The sequence below is a fragment of the Carcharhinus amblyrhynchos genome, chromosome 19 (genome assembly GCF_965287045.1).
Source record: "Carcharhinus amblyrhynchos chromosome 19, sCarAmb.v2.hapA, whole genome shotgun sequence".
NCBI lineage: Eukaryota > Metazoa > Chordata > Chondrichthyes > Carcharhiniformes > Carcharhinidae > Carcharhinus > Carcharhinus amblyrhynchos.
In genome coordinates this window covers 27018112-27045547 of record NC_137342.1, presented here as the reverse complement: position 1 = coordinate 27045547, position 27436 = coordinate 27018112, and the positions used below count along the sequence as shown (strand labels likewise).

The following is a 27436-nucleotide window of genomic DNA, read 5'->3' as shown; positions in this document are numbered from 1 at the left end:
TGAAAGAACAATATTTTTCCCAATCAGGATGGTGAGTGGCTTGGACAGGAACTTGCTGGTTGTGGCGTTCCCATGTATCTGCTGCCCTGGTCCTTCTAGATGGAAATGGTCATGGGTTTGGAAGGTGCTGTCTAAGGATCTTTGGTGAATTTCTGCAGTGCATTTTGTCAACAGTACACACTGCTGCTACTGAGCATCGCTGGTGAAGGGAGTGAATGTTTGTAGATGTGATACCAATCAAGTGGGCTGCTTTGTCCTGGATGGTGTCAAGCTTCTTAAGTGCTGTTGGAGCTGCACCAATCCAGGCAAGTAGGGAGTATTCCATCAGACTCCTGACTTGTACCTTGTGGATGGTGGATAAGCTTTGGGGAGTCAGGAGGTGAGTTACTCGCCGCAGTATTCTGAGCCTGTGATCTGCAGTTATAGCCACTGCGTTTATGTGGTGAGTCCAGTTGACAGTGGGGGATTCAGTGATGGTTACACCACCATTGAATGTTGAGGGGTGGTGATTAGAGTGTCTCTTATTGGTGATGGCCATTGCTGGCATTTGTGTGGCGCAGATGTTACTTGCCATTTGCTAACCCAAGCCTGGATATCGTCCATATCCTGTTGTATTTGAACATGGACTGCTCAATATCTGAGGAGTTGCAAATGTTGCTGAACATTGTGCAATCATCGGTGGACATCCCACTTTGGACCTTATGATAGAGGGAAGGTCATTGATGAAGCAGCTGAATATTGTTGGGCCAAGGACAGTACCCTGAGGGACTCCTGCAGAGATGTCCTGCAGCTGAGATGACTGACCCTCCACAACCACAGCCAAGTTAGGTATGACTCCAACCAGCACAGTGTTTGCCCCCTGATACCCATTGATTCCAGTTTTGCCACGGCTCCTTGATACCACACTTGGTCGAATGCTGCCTTGATGTCAAGAACTGTCACTCTCATTTCACCTCTGGAATTCAGCTCTTTCGTCCATGTTTGGACCAAGGCTTTAATGGGGTCAGGAGCTGACTGACCCTGGTGAAACCCAAACTGAGCATCACTGAGTAGGTTATTGCTGAGAAGGTGCTGCTTGGTAGCACTGTTGATAACCCCTTCCGTCAATTAACTGATAACCAGGAATAGATTGATTTGGCAACAATTGGCTGGGTTGGATTTGTCCTGATTTGCGTGTACAGGACATACCGAGGCAATTTTCCACATTGTCAAGTAGATGCCAGTATGCCGGAAGATCTTGGCTAGGGGAGTGGCAAGTTCTGGAGTGTAAGTCTTCAATACTATGACTGGAATGTTATCAGGGCTCAGTGCCTTTGCAGTATCCAGTGCCTCCACCTGTTTCTTGATATCACGTGGAGTGAATCGAATTGGCTGGAGGCTGGCACTGAGATGCTGGAGGAGGCCAAGATTGGTCATCCACTCAGCACTTTAGTTAAAAATTGCTACGAATGCTTCAGCCTTATCTATTGCACTGATGTGCTGAGCTTCTCCATCATTGAGGATGGGGACATTTGTAGAGGCTCCTCCTCCAATGAGTTGTTTAATTGCCCACCACCATTCATGGCATGATGCTCTGATCTGATTGCTGGTTGTGGGGTTGCTTAACTCTGTCTATTATTTGCTGTTTGGAGTGCAAGTAGTTCTCTTCGGTAGCTTCACCAGGTTGACACATTTTTAGGTGTGGCTGGTGTTGCTCCTGGCATGGCCTCCTGCACTCTGCATTGAACCAAGGTTGATCCCCTGGCTTGATAATAATGGTTGAGTGAGGGACATGCTGGGCCATGAGGTTGCAGATTGTGCTGGAGTACAGTTCCTCTGCTGTTGATGGCCCACAGTGCCACATGGATGCTCAATCTTGCGTTGCTAGACATGTTCAAAGTCTGTCCCATTTAGCACAGTGATCATGCCACACAACACAGATAGTTTCTTAGAACAGCACATTCTGGAGCCAACCTGAGAGCAGGTTATATTCAATCTAATTTTGTTGAATGTGATAGAATTAGTTAAGAACCTCATGGTGAAACCGAGATAACAGCGACCATGATGTGACTGAAGTTCACATTAAGTTTGAAGGAGAAAAGAATGGATCTAAACATTTTAAATGTAAATAGAGGTAATTATGAGAACATAAAAGCACAGTTAGCTGAACTGAAGTGGAAAATGAGGTAAAGGGACAGGTTAATAGCAATGAAGTGGTGGGCATTTAAGGAGATATTTCAAAATACACAGAATTGATACATTCCAATAAGGAGGAAACATTCCACAGGGAGGACCCACCATCTGTGTTTAACTAAAAATTTAAAGATCATATCAAACTTAAAGAAAAAGCATATAATTATGCAAAGGTAAAGGTCAGAAGATTGGACAGAACACAAAAAAAGCAAAGAATGGCCAAAAGATTGATAAGAAAGGAAGAAATTAGGGTGCAAGAGAAAGCTAGCTAGAAATGAGACAGTTGGTAAGAATTCCTATAGTTAGTTAAACAGGAAAAGGGTTAACAAAGTGAATTTTGGTCTGATAGAGAGTGTGTCTGGGGAATTAATGGAAAGTAAGAATTGAACAGACATTTTGCATTGAACTTCACTATAAAGGACACAAATAACATTCCAGAAATAGGTGTAATGCAGAAGGTGCAACAGAGGGAGGAATTTGGGAAAATTACCAGGCAATTAGTCCTGAGCAAATCATCGGAGCTGCGCATTGACAAGTCTCTGGGTCCTGACAGATTTTAGCCCAGGGTCTGGTTTTAAAAGTGGCCAGTGATATAGATGATGTGTTAGTTTTAGTATTCTAAAATTCCCAAGATTTGGGAAGGTTCCATTAAATTGGAAAATAGCGTGTGAAACTCTTGTATTCAAAAGGGGAGGAAGTTAGAAAGCAGGAAACTACAGAGCAGTTACCTTAATATTTGCGGAGGAGAAAAGTAATAAGCCATTATTAAAGATATTACAACAAGATGCTTGGGGGAAAAAAAAGGGTGGTTTTGTAACAGGGGAATCATATTTAACCTATGTATTGCAGGGCGATCAGTGGCACAACAATATTATTGCTGGACTAGTAATCCAGAGAGCCAGGGTAATGTTCTAGTGACCAGGATTCAAATCCCACTATGGCAGATGGTGAAATTTGAATTCAATAAAAATCTAGAATTAAATGTCTAATGATGGCCATGAAACCATTGTTGATTGTCCTTAAAATCCATCAAGTTCATTAACATCTTTTAGGGAAGGAAATTGGTCATCCGTACGTGATCTGGCCGACATGTGACTCCAGACCCACAGCAATGCAGTTGACTCAAATGCCCTCAGGGATGGCAACAAATGCTGACCCTGTCAGTGATGCCCACATCCCATGAACAAATTAAAATAAACAGGTCTTGCAGATGAAATGTCCCCTTTGTAATTCTACACCCATAAAAGAAAAAAAAACGTATTTAGTATAATTTGTAAATAAGTACAGAAAATGTTTATATTTCAGCTGTTGATAGGTTTTAACATTGTATTTTGAAACTATTAATATGTGAAATATAAATCCATTGATTTTCTTTTTAATACCCTACTGCTCACTTACTGAATATCAGACATCTTTTAATGCTTTGCCTGCCAAAAGACAGATTTCAAACAATTGTCCTACTTGTAGGTGTGGCACGCATTTGATTTCTAATGTTATATTCAATGTCTGTGTAACTGGGAAACAATCATTGCATCTTTCCTTCCTATTTGCTGCCTGGTGCCTTTTTTCTGCCTTAATTAAAACACTGTTAGAAACAGCATTTATTGCTAGACTTTGCCTCGAGTGATATTGGCACTTTGACTTTGCACATCTCTGAAAGCGCACTTATCGCACTCGAGATAATCTCACGTGGTTTAGGTCACACCAGTCACAGAAGATGCAAAAAGACAAGCTAAGTAGGAGCAGCAAGACATTTTTCAAGATTGAAGCAATAATATTCTTGCTGGTCTGTATAATTACCATGAACGAAGACCAGTCGCTCAGAGTAAAAGAAGTTATATATCACCTGTATGAAAAGTATATACCCTTTCCATTTTGTACATAACATGCCAAATTGCTAATTGAGGGAAAGAAATGATTGCTTGGAACAAGGAGGCAATAACACCATTTTAATTTCAGACAGTAAGTAATGGTTATCATGCTGACATTTTCATAGCCTGACTGTAATAATACTGAAAGTTCCTCAGTGTGCAGTTAATGGTGCACCAACTTTTGTTATATTAATGCATTAATTAGTTTAATTCAGACACAGGTCCCAAACTATCTTATTTAAGGAGCAGAGTGCCCTTATTGGGAGATAAAATCTAGATGGATTGTAATTAGGTGGTGAAAAATACAATAAAAATTGAAATGTCCTCAAACATTAGTTAGATTATGCAGTTTATAGTGAGTTTTATTGGCAAGATAAGTATGAAGAATTTGTTTACCACTCAACGCCCACCGAACTCCGATCTTTTATAGTAATTTAAACAAATCCGTATATCAAGTTTGTTTTATTTATTAGTGTCACAAGTACGCTTAGACTAACACTGCAATGAAGAGACTGTGAATATCTCCTAGTCACCACACTCCAGCGCCTGTTCGGCTACACTGAGGGAGAATTTATCATGGCCAATGCATCTAACCAGCACATCTTTTGGACTGTGGGAGGAAACCTGGGCATCCGAAGGAAACCCACGCAGACACGGTAAGAATGTGCAGGCTCCACGCAGTGACCCAAGCCAGAAAATCGAACCCACGTCCATGGCATTGTGAGGCAGCAGCGTTAACCACCGAATAGATACACTATTTATGGTCACCGAGTATCTATTTCATTAAGACAGCAATACACCTGCATTTTGCTGTCAGTGATGATGGAAGGCACTCACCGTTCACCTCACTGACAGCTGTCTTGTGACATCGTCAAGTGAAATTTCCACTGATGTGGCACCTTTTCAAAGCAACTCCCTCTACTGGGGATTGCTGGCATCTACTGATGGTGCAAGCAACAGAGTGGTTCTCCTGCCAATCAGACTGATGTAACCTCGCTGAGACATGCAAGCCTGAACATTCTCTGGGACAGATTACACAGGAAACTGGGGCAATGGCGTGTTGGGCTAAGTTTCATTCAGGAAACCAACTGGGTGGACAGCAGTCTGGAATGGGTTGCAAAAGCTGATAATAGTCTATGACCCTGGGAAGGGGGAATTGGTGTGGGAAGGAGAGTTGGCGATTCCTGACCACAGAGGTCCAGTCCAACGCCGCAGTGAGTGGAAGGGGGGGGGGGGGGAGAATGGGAAATGGGGGTGAGTGGAGATTAGACCCCACATGACAGATGCGTCAATGTAGTGGGGGGGGGGGGGGGAGAGGAATGGGGTGGGTGTGCAGGTGGAGGTTGGTGCTGTCCTACCTTGGCTGTGGACTTCTTCGAATTGGGGAGACTCAGAGAGCAAGCATGGGTTCTTGGAGAGGAAATATTGTAGCTCTTTCAGTGCCCGAAGGCACTGCTGTAAAATGTACTTAACTGATCCCAGGAGCTGCCCTCAGCTCACTTCAGCTGCCAAATTGCCTTACATCTAGCAGACCCAGCCTTTCACTGCAAAATGGTTTAAATTAGAGACTGTCAGTCTCATTAACGTAGCTGAAATGTCAGCACACCTCCTGAAAGCCAGTTGGCTGCCCATCCCTCATCCACTCTCTATCAAGCTCAGAGTTTGGTAGATTGAAGTCAGCTTCCAAACAAGTTTGGAATATTCCTGATTTAACCCCATCCACCGCCCTCACTTACAAACAATCCACATGGTCATCAATGTTGAAATTCTCCTCCTGGCGCCAAGAGTCTAATCCAGAATGTAACAAACAGGAAACATATTAAATTTAACTGATACACTTGAAGTGAAATAAAGATTGGGAAATTCAAATGGTCAAATGGAGAGAGATAAAGGCAACAGAGGGAAACATTTTGTAAATTTTTTTAAAGAAAATCTCCAACAATAATTATCATCTGAAGGAATGAGACTCCACACTGGGAAAAAAGTCATTGTTCAGGTCTAGACAGGTCACGTGTTAGTAATTACCATTTATAATGCCATTAAAAGCTCATTTGCCCCTTGAAAGTGTGTTTTCTCCCATTTTGAGTGTGAAACTTGAAGGCGAATTCCTTCACTTCATTGCAATCATTTCAGGGCTGAGTCTATCAATGAGGATTGCAATGGCACATCTTGTGAAGACACCTCTGACAGAACCTTCCAGATTTCTGTGTTTAACTGAGCATGTGCCAACTCCAGTAGTCACTGTCACATTCCTCCCATTAGAATGATGAGCTCAAATGACTGTTATCATCATTGCAAATTCTGGACCATGGTCTGTCGGTCAAATTACAAGCAAAATAAACAACTTCAAAAGTAGAGAGCTAACCAAGCATAGGGCAGAGCTGGGAGTTTCTTGTACATTTCTTTTGTAGATCAGATCAGCTTCAGGAAAGACAAATGATCAAGTATAAATGCTTCAAAACTTTGATTCTAATCATGACTGAAGCATAGAATCTTACAGTAGGATTTGGCCATCAGTTGGCATCAGATTTTCCATTGCTTAGTTTATGTTTTAATAAAAACTTCAGAATCAGCAAATGGTGGATAAATCATTCATGCAGAGATTTAGATGATGATGATGGGAGAGAGTTCCAAAGAGAGGAGAGAAGGGGTATAAAACACTTTGCTGCTGGCAGCCTGCGATTAATATAGATGGCAAGTGCATGCTAATGGTTCATGATTCTGGCATAATCATACAGTCTGATCTGATATTAATGATCTTGTGGGTGATCTGAACTTTTAAGCTCGTCTGTGATTATGCCAGTCATGTCTCAGTGAATCTGGAGACCTGGAATAGAGCTTCAACTGAATGAAGTGCAGGAAGAAGAAAACATTCTGCCTGCATTAGGCAAAATTCTAGCAATGGCAGTCGCAACCTTATACAGCATTGAAGTGTTTTGCTTTCCAGCTTAATTTGAGCTCATTTTACAAATATATTAATTAGGTGACTACTTGTATTGGTGCCACTTGTATCAGGGCACAGTGGTTAGTACTGCTGCCTCACAGCGCCAGGGACCCTGGTTTGATTCCAGCCTTGGGTGACTGTCTGTCTGGAGTTTGCACATTCTCCCTGTATGTGCATGGGTTTCCTCTGCGTGCTCTAGTTTCCTCTCACAAATGTGCAAGTTAGGTGGATTGGCTATGCTAAATTGCTCCTTAGTGTCCCAGGATGTGTGGGTTGGGGGATTGGCAGAGTAAATACTTGGGGATGCGGGAATAGGGCCTGGGTAGGATTCTCTGTCAGGGACTTGATGGGCCCAATGTCCTTCTCCTGTCCTGCAGGGATTCTATGATTGTGAGATTTCAAATTGAGGGACATTCTGTACAGAAGTAAGCAAAAGGAGTGATGAATAACTACCCCTTCAACAAATCACCAGCCTGGATTTGGATTCTCCCAACATTCTCAGCCTTATCTTTGGAGAAGTTGTGTGACAGCAACACCAAAATTCAAATGGCATATTGGTGAGGACTATGCAGCCAGTATTCCCTTCCGATGTCCTCAGCACAGTGCAACAAAGCAAAGTGCCAAAAGCAACACTCCATTTTCACAGCTCATACAAACCCGAGGCTAAGATTTCCTGCAAGAATGTACGGAAATAACTTCAAATACACGCTGAATTCCTGAACCTGCACACCGCATGAACACACTGTCTGAACTGAAGGCCCTTCAGTGAGCTGTTCAGACAATTGCCCAAGGAAAAGTTGGAACCCAACTTCTCAACTACAACAATGGATGAAGAGAAACCACCTGTGTCCCTTTCAGGAAAGTTAAAACAACAGATATTTGTCTTCATTTTGATTCTGTACAATTTCAGAATGACTGTCTTCTGTAATTCTAAAGCTATTTTAGCTTGGATCTTAACTTGTATATTTTCCCATTAAAGGGCTAGTTCAAGAAAAGGCTGTTCTGAACCTCATCTGAAAACACTCATGGGAATAACCCTTGTTGCTGTTGCCATGTTTTATCAAACTTACTATTTAAATAAAACTTTTATCATCCCATGCTGATCCCGTAGCAATGCCAGTTACAACCTTACACAACAGTGAAATTGCCAATGTTGATAAGTAAGTTTAATTTTAGCAAATTCAAAAAATATATTAATTGGATGACTACTTGTATTGAGTGATTTCCATTTGAGGCATGTTCTGTATGCAAGTAAATGAAAGGAAAGATTGATAATTACCCCTTCAATAAATCACCAGCCTGGATTTGGATTCTCCCAACATACTCAGCCTTATCCTTAGAGATGCTGTGTGACAGCAACACCAAAATACAAATGGCATATTGGTGACGATTTGCAGCCAATTTTAGGACCTAAAGTCATTCCACTGCATTACTCACTGTGACACAGCTTCAAAATCGAGCAGCATGTTACCTCCAAGACATACGCGTCCTTTGTTTGAATAGAGGGGAGTATGGTAGGATGAGAGAAGAATTGGCGAATGTGGACTGGGGGAGTGCGTTGGAAGGTAGGTCTGCTGAGGAGCAGTGGAGGATCTTTAAGGAGATCTTTCTTGGTGCTCAGCAGAAATTTATTCCGATGGTTAAAAAGGACAGTAGGAAGAGAGGTAATAAGCCGTGGATAACGAAGGAGGTGAAGGAAAGTGTTAAATTAAAAGCGGAGGAATTTAGAGTAGCTAAGAGCAGTGGGCGAGAAGAGGATTGGGAAAGGTTTAAATGTCAACAAAGATTGACAAAGAAGTTGATAAAGGAGGGTAGGAGAAGCTATGAGGCTGGGCTAGCACTTAATATAAAAAAGGATAGCAAGAGTTTTTATAAATATATAAAAAGGAAGAGGCTGGCTAGGGTGAACGTTGGTCCTTTAGAGGATGAGAAAGGGGAGCTAGTGGTAGGGGATGGGGATATGGCTAAGGTCTTGAATAACTTTTTTGTTTCTGTCTTCACGGAGTAGGACGTGAATAATTTGCCGGGTGTTAGCGATGGAAAGGTGGTAGGAATGGAGGGTCTTAATGACATTACTGTTACTAGAGAGGTGGTGCTCGACAGACTGGAGGGGCTGATTGTGGACAAGTCCCCAGGACCGGATGGAATGCATCCGCGGATTCTGAAAGAAATGGCGGAGGTGATAGTGGATGCCTTGGTGGTTATTTTCCAGACGTCGCTGGATTCCGGGGATGTGCCGGAAGATTGGAAAACGGCTAATGTTACGCCGTTGTTTAAGAAGGGTGCCAGGCAAAAGGCGGGGAATTATAGGCCGGTTAGTTTAACGTCTGTGGTAGGTAAAATGTTAGAATCCATCATTAAGGAGGAAATTGCGAGGCATCTTGAAGGGAATTGCTTGATAGGGCGGACGCAACACGGTTTCATTAAAGGGAAGTCGTGTCTGACAAATTTACTGGAGTTCTATGAGGATGTGTCTAGGGCAGTGGATAGAGGAGAGCCGGTGGATGTGGTCTTTCTGGATTTTCAGAAGGCGTTTGACAAGGTACCTCACAAGAGGTTATTGCAGAAGGTCAGGGGACATGGAGCTGGGGGTAGGGTGTTAGCGTGGATAGAGGATTGGTTGTCAAATAGGAGGCAGAGAGTGGGGGTCAATGGGTGCTATTCGGATTGGCGGTTGGTGACTAGTGGGGTGCCCCAGGGGTCGGTGCTGGGGCCTCAGCTATTTACCATTTATATAGATGATCTGGAGGAGGGAACCGAGTGCAGGGTGTCGAAATTTGCTGATGACACCAAGATTGGGGGAAAGGCAAATTGTGCGGAGGGTGTGGAGAGTCTGCAGAAGGATCTAGATAGGCTGGGCGAATGGGCCAGGAAATAGCAAATGGAATTTAATGTTGGCAAGTGTGAGGTGGTCCACTTTGGTAGGAAGAATGGTAGGAAGGACTATTACTTACGGGGCAAAAAACTGCAGCAGGCGACGGTGCAGAGGGACCTCAGGGTCCTTGTGCATGAGTCGCAAAAACCCAGCTTGCAGGTGCAGCAGGTGGTCAGGAAGGCGAATGGGATGCTGGCCTTCATAGCGAGGGGGATTGAATATAAAAGTAGGGAGGTCTTGCTGCAGCTGTATAGGGCATTGGTGAGGCCGCAGCTGGAGTACTGTGTGCAGTTTTGGGCGCCGCACCTGCGCAAGGATATTTTGGCCTTGGAGGGAGTGCAGAGGAGGTTTACTAGGCTGATACCGGAGTTGAGGGGATTGAGCTATGAGGAGAGGCTGAATAAACTAGGCTTGTACTCGTTAGAGTTTAGAAGAATGAGGGGAGATCTCATTGAGACGTATAAGATGATGAATGGGATGGATAGGATAGAGGTGGAGAGACTCTTCCCGCTCAAAAAAGACAGTAGGACTAGGGGGCACAGCCTCAAGATAAAGGGGGGGCGGTTTAGAACGGAGTTGAGGAGGAACTTCTTCACTCAAAGGGTGGTGAATCTCTGGAATTCTCTGCCCGTTGAAGTGGTGGAGGCTGCCTCGCTAAATATTTTTAAGAAGCGGGTTGATGGGTTCTTGATAAGAGAGGGGATTAAGGGTTATGGGGAGAGGGCGGGAAAGTGGAACTGAGCCACAACAGATCAGCCATGATCTTACTGAATGGCGGGGCAGGCTCGAAGGGCTAGATGGCCTACTCCTGCTCCTATTTCTTATGTTCTTATGTTCATACGCCCATCTTTCCTTCAATTCTTTGTTTGAGTCACACTCCACCCCTGCCACAGCACTGAAATAACCTTTGGCACACCATCCTCCTCCAAAACTTCCTCTCTAATCTCCAGCTTTGTGTTTACTTTCCATTAGATCAAAGCCAAAACATCACCAGCAATGGCTTTCCTTCTCGTCACCTGCCCCACAGCATCCTTACCCCTGAAGTATTATAAGGATATATACTTGGCCAGCTTTTCTTCCTGTTCCATATGCTGGCCTATCATCCAAAGACATGTCTTCCACATTACTCCCCATTCTGCTTCCCCACTACCACACTCAAATCGTCCCACTGCTTCTTCATCCTCAACCCTCAAGCCTAACATTGAGCTTTGGATGAGTCCTTATTTTCTCCTCCAAAACACTGGGAATAGGATGGCACGTAATTTCAGACCTCAGGGGGTGGTCATCCCTTTTGTAAGTCTCCCCAGGCCCAGCTAAGGGTTCCATGGTAATGGTTATGAGTCATGGCCAACGGCAAAACTAGCAAATTTTTGTTGGTCATGGTGGAACAGCTTGAATCTTGAGGGACAATGGCTGCTTATAGATGGAGGATCCTTCAGAATGATGAATTGTGTTTTCTTTACACACAAGTGAGGAAAGTAATGGGAAATAGTTTCCCAATATATCATCCCTAGCTATGTTGCTTATTCAACTTGAGCAACTAAAGCAACTAATAGGCCACGTCAGAGCCTCTTCCACTGGCATTTTATCAGCATGATGATTGACCTCTCCCACATGTGGAGATCACAGTTAAACCATAGAAGCCACCTGAACATTACTGGGTAGCTTGGTGGGTGGGGGGCCTTCCTTTAATGGCCACTCCATGGTTTGAGGGTTGGGGTGGGTGGTTGAATGCCAATGCTGGAGGGTTAACCACTCCAATCACTAGGCCTAAAGATAAATGCAAAATACTGCGGATGCTGGAATCTGAAACAAAAACAGAAAAATGCTGGAAAATCTCAGCAGGTCTAACAGCATCTGTGGGGAGAGAATAGAGCCAATGTTTTGAGTCCAGATGACCCTTTGTCAAAGCTAAGAGGAGAGAGTCAGCAGAGATTTATACTCTGAGGATCGGGAGGGGTGGTGGAGTTGGACAAAGGGAATATAATTGAGCATGCAGAGTGTCCATTAAACGCTAAGAATGTGTGAATGGCAAAACAAAAACACAGCTTGGATAAAGGACTGTCTGAGGAATGTGGCAGTCAGCCTGAAGGGGGTGGGGGTGGAAAGGAGAGCTTATGAATGAAAGAAGAATGGGGAAGAAATAAAATAAATGGAAATGTGGTGAGTGTCGAGGGGAGAGTTCATGCTCTGAAGTGATTGAACTCCATGTTCAGTCCGGAAGGCTGTAAAGTGCCCAAGTGGATGACAGGGCCTGTCTGCCTCGTGCAATTTAAACAACAAACCCAGCTGCCCTTTGAGGACGTCTCAGCACGGGCATTCTCTGTTCTTCTTCCTGCAGTCTCATCAGCGATCACCTCTACCAGTGAAGCTGTCCAGGCTGCTAAGCTATTGGCCCTCTGATCGGGTCACCAGCCTCAAATGGACGATGGTCCCAACTTCGCGTTGCCACTGTGATAAATTGATACTCAGGGTCCCATGACTCCTCCTGTGTCCGTGGGTTTGTAACCTGCTTTCAGTTCCAGTGGTGAGAACAGTCCAGAGGTAGGGAAAATTCCAGCCTACGTTAAGTTTCTCTACCTCCTCTGCACTGTGGGGATCCTATGATTATCTATTTATTTATATCTCATTGCCATACCCTGAGCTGGCTATGCCCATCTGGTAATGAATGTATTTCTTTTTTGACTATCTCTATTTATCCTCAGAGGTACTTTGGCTTCAGTGTCCTAAATAAAGGTGGGATTTGTTTCTCTTTAATACCTCTTTTTAGCTCTGTCTCTCTTTGGAGCTGTGCGTGATAACAATTTGTTATCATCTTAATAATCCCATCCATTATGATCTCAGAAAGCAATCCCATATTCATTAGCAATGTAATATATGTAAATTACACCTCCACTTCTTGGTTTTATGCATTGTTGTTAGTGAAAAATCACATCGTTGGGCTGTGAATATATTTGAATTCATTATTGGATTGCATACAATAGGGTGCAGGTCGGATCATCTGTAACAGAAACAAATGGTGCTGATGGTTGCTGCAAACACAGGAAAACAAGATGTTGAACCAACACATAGATTTTTCTCAATACTCTGGAGCATATGCTGCAGTAGAACTATCCATGTCCTGTGTTGTCAAGTGCATCCATTGCAGTAAAACATTATAAACAGGATTTGCCATGAAGTCGTATTATAATACTTTTCTTTTTACCCATCAGTTTGAATTCCTGGCATAAAGCATGGGAAGTGTGAGTGGCACAGTGGCTAGTTTCCTCACAGACATCCAGGCACATCTCTGCTGAACCGGCATGGCAGCACAGCGGTTAGCACTGCTGCCTCCCAGCACCAGGGACCCAGGTTCAATTCCAGCCTTTGGTGACTGTGTAGCGCTTGTGTTCTCCCTGTGTCTGCATCAGTTCCCTCCCACGATCCAAAGGTGTGAAGGTTGGATGGATTGGCCGTGCTAAATTATCCCTTAGTATCCCAAGGTATGTACATTAGGGGGATTAGCAGGGTAAATGCGTGAGGTTATGTGGATAATGTCCAGGGTGGGCCTGGGTAAGGTGCACTGTTGAAGAATCGGTAGAGACTCGATGGGCCAAATGGCCTTCTTTTGCAGTGTAGAAATTCTATGAAAACCATCTGCCATCTGAATGGCATTGTTAAGTTGCTCATTAGGAGATGGTCGCAAATGTTTGGGGCTCATTTGCACTTCTTTGATCTCCTGGCACCTCCCCTGAAAACAAATTTAAAAAGCGAGCACAGCCAAAGAGCGCTGGTTTTTGGTCAGAGCCGATAAAACAATGCCAGTTCTCCAGCACTCCAGTCACATGCCTGCTGGGGTACAATATTACTTCAGCAAAACCAATCTGAAAGCCACAGAGATGTACTGAGGCATGAGGCCCCCGATCAATAACGTCATTATAGTGGACATAAAATTTTCAATAACAGCAGATCACTCTTCAGTAAACCAGCCGTAATGGTGTCAGCGTGGGTAATCCTCTGGTACAAATGCCATCACATATCAGCAACAGAGAGATTAGGGGCAGTAGATGACTGCACAGCAAATGTACAAAATACATTCAACTGATATAACAAAATGTAACAAATGCCAGGAATGAAATCAAAATGCTGATTCAACTCTGTTTACAGGACTGTGGTAAACAGTTTGATTATTGGTAACAGGCTTTAAGACGTGATCTGGAAAGGCAACATGAGTTTCCAAAGGACAAATTATGTTCAAGTAATTTGATTGGGTTTTTCAATGATATAACAGAGAAGAGTGATTAGGGTAATGTGGTTGAAATGTTACACATGGACTTCCAAAAAATCACAACTTTTACTTTGTTTTCGAAAACACGGAGGAACAGAGTCAAAAGACTTAGCTATCAACAGGAAAAACATATTTATCAAATACAAACAGTACTCCTTCACTCCCACGTCTTCACAAATGTATACAGATTTTAAGTTACCACATATATCTCACATTACCACATTCTCAATAAACACAGTCCCTGTCACCCAACAGACTAATTTGGTCAGACAATATCCCATTCTGAAACCAAGTGGCAGATGCCATTCATTCAATTTTCTATGATTTCTCCTCAAATCTCCAACACACGATCATCACGCACATGTTTTCAAACTCCTTTCTCAAAAAAAGTATGCTTGAAATTCTTGTTTCAAACAATGTTTTCCCTCAGCTATTTTAACAAGGATCTGCCACCAGGTGATCCAACTCTCCTTTCAGCATTCCTGTGCCTTGAATTGCCACTTGTATCCGAACTTCCACACAAACTCTCAGTAACTTAGTCCCCGACAGAATACCATTGTTTCAAATACTAGAAATAAGGATGCCACGATTGCTTCAGATATGTGCCTTTTCTCTGGCCAGCCTCATCAGCTCTACTCTTCCAATGTCTGATTCTAATCTCAATAAACATTACCTTGTTCAAATTGCAGTCCATCTTTGTTGCTTTTTACTTCAATCTTCCTGGAAATTTCTATTTATTCTCTAGTTTGTAGAACTAACTGTCTGTTAGCTTCTCCGGATTTGATTTCTTGCCCATTATTCCCTGGTATGGTTCCCCTGCTTCTAACAGAGCTGAGAGTTGTTCTCTCTCTGGCCTCCCAGTTCCAACTGCCTGGATCCAATTAAACTAAACCTCAAAAAGTCAATTAATCCCTTGGGCCGCCTTTGCTGAATTTTAAACTGCTCTCATTCTTTCGGTCAATTAATTTATCTTGTCAATTTGTATACTTCCTCTTTGAATCTAATACTATCTCTAATTTCCCTTTTAAGCCATGGTTTGACTACAGTTCTCTGTCCAGCCCTGCATCAAATGGGAATAAAACAACTTTTGGAGTTAACCTTTTCATTCCTTGAATGCCTGCTATTGCCTATCCACTGTCCTTACTTTCAGTAATGTTTCCCAGTCCATCATAACTAACTCATGCCTCATATTATCATAGCTACTTTTATTGAGATTCAGGACCCTGGTCTCAGAATCAACTACCTCACCATCCACCTTGATAAATAATTCGATCATATTATGGTCACTCATCCCCAAGGGTTTTCTCACAACTAGATGGCCAACTAATCCTTTCTCATTGCACAATATCCAGTGGTCTGTTCCCTTGTTCATTCCTCAAAGTAATGGTTCAGAAAACCATCCTATACGCACTCCTGAAATTCCTGCTCTATTTTTCTGTGACTACTTTGACTCTCCCAATTCATATGCAAATTAAAGTTAGCCAGAAACTCAGATGTTCCTTTATCACATGCACCTCTAATTTCCTGTCTAATGATATTCGCAATATTACCACCACAGTTTGATATTTCTTAACTTGACCTATACAGATTCCACACCCTCTGTGCTAATATCTTTCCTCAATATTGTGTTAACATCTAATAGTCAACAATGCAACTCCATCACCTTTTCCTTTGTCTATTCTTCCTAAATACTGAATTGCTCTCAATGTTTAGTTCCCATCCTTGGTCACCTTGGAGCCATGTCTCCATAATCCCAACTATATCATATCCCTTACATCTATCTGCACAACTAATTCATTCATTTTATTTCAAATGTTCCAGGCATTCAGATACAAAACCTCAGTGAGAGCTCTTTTAATGTTTCTTGTCCCGTTCCTATTATTATTTTTTTTACTGTGTCCTTATCTGACTCTGACCCTGGAGTTGTCTGTCCAACACTTTTCATATTCCCCTTGCCATCTTTTCTTCTTGTTCTTGATTTCCTCTGCTCTGAAACCTGACATAAGTACCTATCCCCTCCTACCAGATTAGTTCTAACCCTTCCCAACCACTTCAGCAAGCACACACGCCCACGCCCACCACCACGCGCCCCACCCCCCCCCCCCCCCCCCCCCCCAAAAGGAAATCAGTCCTGGTCCTGCCCAGGAGTAATCTGTCCCGCTTTTACAGGTCATACCTCCCCCAGAACCAATCCTAATGCCCCAGGAATCTGAAACCCACCTCCCTATACCACCTTTTCAGCCATGTATTCATCCTATATATCATCCAAAAGAATCATCTGCTCTGAATAGCATGGGGCACTGGTGGTAACCCTGAGATAACTATCTTTAAGGACCGACTTTTCAAAATGCTCCAAGAAATGTTGTGTAACATGTTATCCTTGAAATCTGTGTACATTTGTGAAGATAAATGGAAGTGAAGGAGTATTGCATTATAGTCAAACTTTTCACATTCAATAATTGCTTTTTCTTGTTGTTAAAAGCTAATTGGCATTCCTGTGACTCTGTTCCACCATGCTTTATAAAAGCAGTGAAGATTTTGGGGCGATCTTACCGGCTGTTCACACCATTGCAGCAGAATGTGAAAATCCAGCAAGCGTGAACGGTAGTAACATTCCGGCTACGGTCCTTTGAGTTGACATTCCGTTCTGGCACCTTCTTATCCGGTGGTAACACCAACTGGATTAGAATAATAAACTCACTTGAAAATTCTTCCCTGGGGCGTGGACATCATTGGCTAGGCCAGCATTTGTTGCGGACCCCTAATCATCTTTGAACCTAGTGGCTTACTCAGCCATTTCAGAGGGCAGTTAAGAATTAACCACATTGCTCGAGGTATGGTGTCACAGCCGGGCTAGACAGGATAAGGATGGCAGATTTCCCTCCCAAGAGGGCCTAAAGTGAACCAACTGGGTTGATAGGACAATCAATAATTGTTACCATTACTGAAATCAGTTTTTATTCCAGATTTTATTAATTGAAGTTAAATTACACCAACTACCGGCAGCATTGTGGCACAGTGGTTAGCACTGCTGCCTCATAGCTCCAGGACCCGGATTTGATTCCTGGCTTAGGCCACTGTCTGTGCGGAGTTTGCACATTCTCCCCGTGTCTGCGTGGGTTTCCTCCAGGTGCTTCAGTTTCTTCCCACAGTCAAAAGATGTGCGTGTTACATGCATTGGCCATGCTAAATTGCCCCTTAGTGTCCCCTTAGGATGTATAGATTAGAGGGATTAGCGGGGTAAATATGTGAGGCTATGAGGATAGGACCTAGGTGGGATTGTCGCCACTGTAGACTCCATGGGCCGAAGGGCCACATTCTACACTGTGTGAATTCTATGATTTAATGAATGCCACAATGGGATTTGAATTGTGTTCCCAGAGCATTAGCATGGCGTTTGGATTATTGGTCCACTGATGTTACCACTACACTACCATTTTCCCCTTAAACCTTGCTTTCCTTCTTTAAGGCACCCCTCTCTTTGACCAAGCTTTTATTTGTTTGAGCCAATATTTTTTAATGTGGCTTGATGTAGTATTTGTTTAATACCATTCCCACGAAGCGCCTTGGGTCTTTCATAATGTTAAAGGAGACTACATAAATTTAATTTGCTTTTTGAAAAAAATTCTAACCATGTTTTTATCCCTTTGTCACCCTCAAACTCTCCCAGTCCCCAGCCCCCAGATCTCCAAACCTTGCCCCTGAAAAAACCTTCCCCCAGACCAGCTGAGATTTTCCAGCATTTTGTGTTTTTGTTGCACCTGAATACTCTCTTTACTGGGGGCAAGGATTCTCACTCTCATCTTTCTCAAGTGCTGGCTTTTCAAATTCATGGCTGAACTGTGAGTATCTATGTGACATGCAACCTCAAGGTAAGGGAAAGATATCTATGGCTGAATACAAACCAGGTATCAATATGTGAACATTTCCTTCAGAAATCATTGGAAAAGGAGATTGACTAGACCCTACCTAATTTCTGCTTCCTAAATTAGACACACTGAAACTAACAGCAGCATGTCTATCTCCACCCCTGCTTTTGGTAACTAGCTCAACACAGCATAGCAATCGATCTCTATATGCCTCAGTTGTTGAATGAGTCACATTGAACTTGCATTTAATCCCATTCAGTCTATTCGGAAACAGAGTCAAAATACTAAAATAAAACATTTAGTCATCAACTTGTCAAAGTCTTGGGTCTTGACAACCTGTAATTTTGTGACTTGATTTTAAGCTTACTTTAGCTATTGAAAACAGCCTTTGTAACATTGAGAAGTGGGTACAAATGATTAATTCCATAATCAATGGTTTCTGATTCAGGAAAAAATTATGTAATGGTCAAAAAATGGAAACACAACACTGAGGGAATATTTTAATATTGGGTCCAACTGTTGCAGCTGAATGACCTGAAGAGATTTAACTTTTAATATGCTGAAGGATCTTCTATCAAGCCAGCCTAATTTTTGGTCAAAGTTGTTTTTAAGTATGCTGGGATTTACTATGGCCAAGCTGGCCTAAACTGATCAAAGGACACAAGGGGCAGGATTTTCCAGCCACGCTCATCCCGAAACTGGAAAATTTTCCCCTTTCATGGTCCACCCCTCGCCTCCTCCGACTCCCGTAGCCGATGGAAAATTCACGCAAGGTGTTAAATATAACAGCTTATCCCCAGCAGAAGGAAATGTTTACAGCCAGTGTTTCCTTTTATGGGCATTGCAATGTAAGCTCTCTGCACTTAAGGCTTAAAAAGATGGAGTCTGGAGGGTCCAGAGCTTCTGTGCTGACTCTATTTGATTGCATACTTCAATTAGACCAATCAGATTTCTGATCAATTCATTGGCTAGTTGCCAAGCGACTTTTGGGGTGTAAGAATTCTAACTCAAAGAGCTTGTATTCACTGTCGAAAAATCTGGGATTTAAGTTCAAGAAACAGACAACATCTGAAAGAAGAGAAAGGCTGATATCCATGTAGAAAAATCCAGGCCAGGTTTCATGCTCAAGTGGAAAGCAACCTTAAGTTAAGCAACAGACAGTGAGTATTTGGTTTAAACACTGCAAGGATTGACAATTGCCTAAGTAGCTCCAAAATAAAGGAAATTGTGTTGAAGTATCTAAAGATGACTGTGTCTTTATTTGCTTGTAGAGGTTAAAACACACAAGCTTGTACACCATTTATGCAGCTTTCCAACCATAATCCTCACACATTATGATAACTGTCTCAGACTCAGAGCATGGTGGATTCAAACCTCACTCCAAAGGCACAAAATTGCTGGTTATCATCTCGAAGCAGTACTTTCTACATTCTTAAAGGTGCCATTGGGGATGTTAAACTAGACATGTCTGCTGTTCAAGCAGGCCAATATTCATTCTTCAACCAGCACAACCAAAACTAAATGACTAGTTGTTGTTAATTCTGGTATTTATGAACTTGTAGGCTTATTTGTACACAACAGAACAGCACGGTCTTGCCAAGTGACTCTTAACTATTTTGAATTATCCTGAGGATCAATGAAATAATCCCTGCTCCCTCTGTCAATTAGTAAAATACAACATAACCTGTATGAAAGTTACCTAACTCTACTGACCAACCAAAATCAGTCCCAAGAGTATATTATTGACCAAGCTTCAAAGATTTTGAGGCATCCACCAATTATCATTATTGACCTACATATTGGGTCATTAGCTTAATTGTTGAAAACAATATTAGAAGATCAGTAAATTTATCTATAGTAAATAAAATGCCTTATGTCTGCGTACTTTTCCTTTTCCTGATTCAGTTGTGGGACATGGGCATCGCTGGCTGGGCAATTGAGAGTCAACCACATTGCTGTCACTCTGGAGTCACACATAGGCCAAACCAGGTTTCCTTCCCTAAAGGACATTAATGGATCAGATGAGTTTTTCCGACAATCAACAATGATTTCATGGTCATCAGTAGATTCTTAATTCCAGATTTCTTTTTAATTCAAATTTCACCATCTCTGGTGGCAATATTCGAACCCAGGTCCCCAGAACATTAGCTGAGTATCCGGATTAATAGTCTAGCAATAATACCACTAGGCCATCACTTCCCCTTTTCTGTCGACTTATTCTGTCGTATTCCTACATCCATAATTATAATGTCTGTTAAATTTATCACACTGTAATTACAATGCCAGACAACATCACTAACAACCTGTCCTGGTCCCCCATGCCAACACTCTAGTTAAGAAAGCCCACCAACACCTCTACTTTCTCAGAAGACTAAGATAATTTGGTATGCGAGCTATGACTGTTACCAACTTTTACAGATGCACCTAAAAAGCATTCTTTCTGCTTGTATCACAGTTTGGTATGGTTCCTGCTCTGCCCAAGACTGCAAGGAACTACAAAAGGTCATGAATGTAGCCCAATCCATCACGCAAACCAGCCTCCCATCCACTGACTCTGTCTACACTTCCTGCTGCCTCAGCAAACAGCCAGCATAGTTAAGGACACCATGCACCCTGGTCATTCTCTCTTCCACCGTCTTCCATCGGGGAAAAAATACAAAAGTCTGAGGTCCCGTACCAACTGACTCAAAAACAACTTCTTCCCTGTTGCTGTCAGACTTTTGACCTGACTTACCTTGCGTTAAGTTGATCTTTCTCTACACCATAGCTATGACTGTAACACTACATTCTGCATTCTTGTTGCCTTCTCAGTGAATGGTATGTTTTGTTTATACAGCGCGCAAGAAACAATACTTTTCACTGTATGCTAATACATGTGACAATAATAAATCAAATCAAACAAGTGAATGCCTCAGTGTCACAAGTGGAGGGAGAATATAGCTGTTGAATGGCAGGTTTATGAAAGGGCCCTAAATTACCTGGTGGCCTCTTCATCTTTTCGCTCTCTGTCAACCTAGTGGGGAAAGTGTCACTTCATCACTTAGGTGAGCCAAAATGCAATTCAGTTCCCGTTGATATCAGAGCACTGATTAGCATTTATGCCTGGGGAGCCCAATCAAGTCCGATGAGCAGGCCATCTCCCTCCAAAGCCAATGCTATTAAAATCAGAGAGCAATAGACACAGAAGGGGAAGTGAAACCCCTCGGTGTTAATTGTTTGCCTATTCTGAGCACAATGGCCTTGACGCCCAATGTGCAACACCATTGAAGATGTATAAATTGAAAAGGAGGGATTCAATATCCTAAACATTTAAAACAGAGATGAACAGAACTTTTCTGTCCGTGCATTGGTGAGTCTTTGTAACTTTGTTCATTAAAATACAATGAAAATAGAATATTGGAATGTTTTTAAGTCAGAAGTAGATAGATTCTAGGTAAACAAGGGAGTGAAAGGTCATTAGGGGTAGGCAGAAGGTTGCAATCAGATCAGCAGTTGGAGTAGGCTTGAAGGGTTGAGTGGCCTACACCAGCCCCCAACTGTATGTCTATATGTATAAAAACTGCACCAAAACAGATTAAGCTATGGAATAAGATAGTAATGTGAAAACCAGCTTATTTTTTCTTATAATCTAACAGAAAAGGAGTCTGTTTCACAAATGGTTGTACAATGAAAAAGATGAGATTGATTTGAAAATGAAGGTGTACTGAATCAGACCAAGGCTGTTTAGAATTAACTTCAAAGATGAGGTTATCAGCAAAATGCTTGCAGTTAGAGGTGGTGGTGGGTCACAGGGATTGAAATGTACAACTTCACAAAGTGAAAGATCATTACTGTGTAGATACATTGCCACCTGGAAACTGCATCTTCCAGTATTGCCTATACATTCATGTTGTAAAGTTTTTACCTTACCTGGATAATACCTAGCCAGGCCAGTCGCACTCCCAAACACCTGCCACATTAACGTTGGGTCCTTGTCCTTATTGTACTTGAAAACGTGATCCAACGCTGCAGTCCAGTTCAATTCATTCAGAACAATAGTCGCTGCAAATAAAAAAACTTTTGGTGAATTATCAGATTGTCACTCCGACACCCAAGTTGAGGACAAATTCCTCTTATTCCTTCTGTTAAGTTATTTCTGGACTGCAATATGCAGACAGTTAAATCACAGTGCACAATAGAAATTCACATTGTTTAGTCAGGGTTTTCCCTCAAAATGTACAGTTAATCAGAAAATAAATCAGGCACACTATGTACTTTTAGTCACAGAAAATGCAGGAATGTGAATTAAAATGTCAATTATCAGTGAAGGTAATAACATTTTATGCATCATATCTTCACCGCTCAAGGTTGATTCCGTCCTATGTCACCGGTGCCAACTTCTGACATTTTATCACTATTTCGTTCATTACACAAGAGTAGTTCTCCATTTTATACTCACTCTAGGTTTCTCACTCACATGAGGCACTGGTGGGGAATACATTGGTGGTGGATGGCGGGGACAGTGGGGAGGTCACCAGAACCTGGTTGAACACTCATCATGTCGTTCTCTTTGTCACCAATCTTTGTGCTTTGACAAGAGATTGTCAAGATTTTCCAAGTCTGACCAAAATTGGGTATTCCACATTCCCCACATTTGCTGATTTTTATACCAGCACTGCTTCAGTGGGATTCAGGGTCAGAATCACCAACGACTTGAGGTGATAATATTGAGAATAAAATACAAGACAAGAAAGGACCACATGGCCATATCATTTCTCATTTTCTTAACCCCTGGGCATTAGCAAAACCTATCCCCCTTCCCCTCCCCATTTTTTTCAATCTTAATCTTCTTGCTGATTCAAGCTTCACTATTTATTGGTCATGATAATGGGAAAGTAATTCATTGTAAGGTCTCTACCAACGTCACTCTTATACTAGTTCCAGGGAGTTTCAAGAGCCCATTCTGTGGTTGCTTTCCTTCTGCATTTTCTTCTATCTCAACAGAAGTCTCGGTTGTCTATCTCATAGAATCCCTACAGTACAAGAGGCGGCAATTTGGCCCAATTTGAGGCTAAACTGAGCACAATCCCACCCAGGCTCTATTCCCATTATCCCACACATTTACTCTGCTAATCCCCTGACACTAGGATCAATTTAGCATGGCCAATTAACCTAACCCACACATCTTTGGGCTGAGAGAGCAAACCAGAGCACCCGGAGGAAACCCACGCAGAATATACAAACTCCACACAGACAGTGACCGAGGCTGGAATCAAACCTGGGTCCTGGCACTGCGAGGCAGCAGTACTAACCACTGTGCCGCCCTCTTTACGGCAAGTTATTTAGCAGCTCATTGTACAAGCATAAAGCTGCACCTTAACACTTTGCATTGTATCTGAGCACTAACATTCAACCCTATTTCTAATCAATAAACTAAGCAGACAAGGTTTGTAGATCAGAAAGGAACAAATTTTCAGAACAGTGGATGGAGAGACAAGGTAAATCAGGAAATAATCATTAGGTGGAAGTAATGATCAGGTTTGGAATTTTAAAAAGCCTGAACATTGCAGGAAGAAAGATTTTAGGAAGAAGATTAAAGAAACAATCCAACAATAATAGTCCCCTATTACTTTCTTGACATTATGAATAGCAAGTTGCGAGATAAATACATATTTCAAGACTTCACCAAGGGTATACTTAGAATGGAGTTTGAACTGGAGCTTCCACTGGCACTCAGATTCAAACAATCTGGTGCTGAAGCTACCAAACCAGCTTTGTTTCCTAATTTAATCGAATAAAATCGCCATGTGAAAGAGAAGAAAGTCAAAGCTTTATAGAGAGAGGTAATATGTCAATTATAGCCGGTTAGACTGTGTTATGAGAAAACCAATACAGGCAAATATTCATCATGAAAACCGTACTGTACGCCCAGGCTAGGCTTGGAATTGGTTGGTGGTGTTCAGCTTTTGTCTGCCATAAATCAATATATTAATATCAGTGCAAAACAGCAAAAGAAAATGAAATACTTCATCACACAATGGGGGAACATCACCGTCCCCAGTGATTCCTCCCAGATATGCATCTCCATTCTTTTATCACCAGTAAACGATACAATACTGTAAAGCCTCGACAAGAACAATTTCAATTTTCTAATAAAATTGAAATCAATACAACAGTCTGATATAACTCCCTACAAGCAATGGTGATGAATATATAAATATTGTTGATGATTTATTCTAGGTGTCCCTCCAGTAGCATGTGCAGCAATGCTTAACGCTCCCTGGGAACCGGATCAGTTAGTACTATTTAACTGCTCCTGACAGACAGGATCGCAGCATGTCCCACTGTGTGCCCCTCCAGCTTTGTGGTTCCTGGCAGCTTGGCATTAAGCGCACCAACATATCCCAAGAGCTTTTCATGAAGAAAGCTTCAACTATCCTCAGCCCCTTGCAGGCCTAATGTGTTAAGATGTCCAATATGGTCATCTCGGGATATAATATTCTGCACAAAAGTGGCCATATTGTTAATTAATTAGATGCTTTTCAGGCGATCAGTCCATTGGATAATCAGCACACTCTTTGGTTCTCTCTTGAATTGCTGAAAATGGTCTCTAAGGCAAATGACTCTGAAGTGTGGCTGTGATGAAAGCTGTATGATAGCTCACACAGCTCAACTCTCAATACTGCAAATTGGAACCACAGAGAATCCATTACTTCAACAGCGTGTGCTTTGGTATCCTTAGCCTAGAAAGACAGTTACTATCAAGTAAAGAAAAATGTATGTTGCTACTGTTCTGCAATGCACAACTTTATCAATGATCATTACACTAGTGACTCTACTTGTGACCATTCCTGTAAGGAAACCAGAGAACAGTGTGTGGAGACCTGTATGCATTCTACCCAGGCTCCCCCCACCCCCCTCCCCAACCATTCCCCTAACTCCACACATTTGCCCTTCTAAGCCCCCCTCACCTACACAACTTTGGACACCAAGGGGCAACTTAGCATAGCCAATCCACCTAATCCTTTGGACTGCGGGAGGGAATCAGAGCACCCAGGGGAAACCCACGCAGACATGGGGAGAACATGCAAACTCCGCACAGGCAGTGACCCAAAGCTGGAAATGAACCTGGGTCCCTGGTGTTGAGAGGCAGCAGTGCTAACCACAGTGCCACCCCTGGTTAAATGGAGATTGGAATATGTAAGGCACAGAGTTCACCAAGGGTTGACACATTCAACCTGTTTAGTAAGAGCAATAGCACCCTCTGGGAGAAATCACAGGTCAGTTCAAGGGTCAGTGAACAGCAGTTAAAAGTAACATTAAAGTTTATTTATTAGTCACAAGTAAGGCTTACATAACACTGCAATGAAGTTACTATGAAATTCCCCTAGTCGCCACACTCCAGCGCTTGTTCAGGTCAATGCACCTAACCAGCATGTCTTTCAGAAAGTGGGAGGAAACCGGAGCACTCGGAGGAAACACACAGAGACATGGGGAGGACATGCAAACTCCTCACAGACAGTGGCCCAAGCCGGGAATCAAACCCAGGTCCCTGGAGCTGAGCGGCAGCAGTGCTAATCACTGCAACCCCGGTTAGTGAAGTGGGTTGGGACAATGAAGGGAGCAGCTAAAGTACTGATGGTAGCTGTGCTGCTGAGGGAACAGGGGCTCAGAGAAGCCCTGTGAGATATATAGCTCCTTGGTCTTAAGGTTTGGAGTTCAGAGAAGCAGGATTGGCTCAGCACAACTAGGACCTGGTGCTCAGGAAAGCAGTTGTTAACAGCAGTGTGACTGAGAAGCAAGAACAGTACCTGTGTTAAGACACTGGAGTGTAACTTGGTCAACACAGAAGAGATAAAGAAATCAATAGGCTATCAGGTCCTCTGGAAAAGACCAAGAAGACTGGAACTGGCAGTTGGTTTGAGAGAAATCTGAAAAATTGTGATTTTTGGGTTAAGATTGCCCTGTACTACTCCAGAGTAGAGCTACAATAGACTGAATCAGGTGAGCTCTTTGAAAGAAGGCAGCTGACATCCCTCAAGAGGAAGATGGAGTTTTAAATTGTTTTTGTGACTCACTGATGTCTGGGTTGGTTACTAAGAGAATTCTAGGAACCTATCTTGGTATGTTTGGCACTTAATGTGCAGCTTGTAGCGCATTTATCCACTCAGAGTGTTGATTCACATATATCTCATGCTAATTCTGAATGTTAGAGCATGCTTTTTCAAAATGATTGTCGAGTGATTAAGAGCCTTTCATGAAGAAAGCTTCAACTATCCTCAGCCCACTGCAGGCTTAATGTGTTAAGATGTCCAATATTGTCATCTCAGGATATAATATTCTGCACAAAAGTGGCCATATTGTTAATCGCCGGAGTGTGGCGACTAGGGGAATTTCACAGTAACTTCATTGCAGTGTTATTCGCTCGACAATCACCAGGCAAGACTGTTCCCTTCCTGTTGGCGAACACTTCAGTGGTCAGGGGCATTTGGCCTCTGACCTTCGGGTAAGCATTCTCCAAGGCGGCCTTCACAACACACGACAGCGCAGAGTCGCTGAGCAGAAACTGATAGCCACGTTCCACACACGAGGACGGTCTCAGCAGGGATCTTGGGTTCATGTTGCACTATCTGTAACCCCCATGACTTGCCTGGGTTTGCAAAACCTCACTTACTGCACCGTCTGGAGACAATACACATCTCTTTAACCTGTGCTCAGTGCTCCTTCCACACACATTGTTGGCCACTTTAAGACTTGAACAGCAGGTTAGGTGTAAAGATTCACATCCTAATCAGTAATCTGTAAACTGTCTGTGCTTTATATGCTCTGTCTGAGGCCAGAACTCTCCATTCACCTGACGAAGAGGCAAACCTCGAAAGCTTGTGAATTTACTGTCAAGTAAATCGGTTGGACTTAAACCTGGTGTTGTCAGACTTCTTAGTGCACAAATTACCCGCCAAACTTTTGGTACAAATTCACTTGAAGGCAAGCTACTTTCACTTGCAAGCAAGACAAGGGGACCGTGGACACAGATCATTTTGTTTCAAAAATAAAAATAGATGGCCAGAGGCACGAGCAGGCCACGTGCCTACTGGCCAGGATGTCACATTGGAATCCGCTGGAGAGAATTGCTCTGTAGAGTCCATGATAGTAAGAAGTCTGACAACACCAGGTTTAATTTAAACCTGTGTTTACCCCAGTCCAACGCCGGCATCTCCACATCGAGTCCATGATAGGGCAGAGCAGTGCTATTGTTAGCTCTGTACAGAGCATCACTGCTTCGTGAGAACAGGCTAAGAAGAAATCAAAATCAGGAACAAGGCAGTGTACAGATTTTTTTTTTAGGTATTGTTTCATTAATTGTGCCAAAGCAGATCAGGATGCAAAGCCCATGTATGTTGTACATGGAGCGATACTGGCGAATGAGCACTTAAAACCTTCAAAACTGCAAAGCCATTT

The 27436-nt window shown here is 42.6% G+C and overlaps 1 protein-coding gene across 7 annotated transcripts in view; it reads right to left on the bottom strand.

Annotated features, from left to right (window-relative positions):
• LOC145355386 (voltage-dependent calcium channel subunit alpha-2/delta-1-like) overlaps positions 1-27436 on the bottom strand; it is a 627920-nt gene that overhangs the window by 256852 nt on the left and 343632 nt on the right. For all 7 annotated transcript variants that reach the window (XM_080207404.1, XM_080207405.1, XM_080207407.1 and 4 more), the window contains one exon: positions 21908-22039. In XM_080207404.1, the coding sequence (XP_080063530.1) occupies positions 21908-22039 (132 nt within the window). The remainder of the gene's footprint in view (positions 1-21907; positions 22040-27436) is intronic.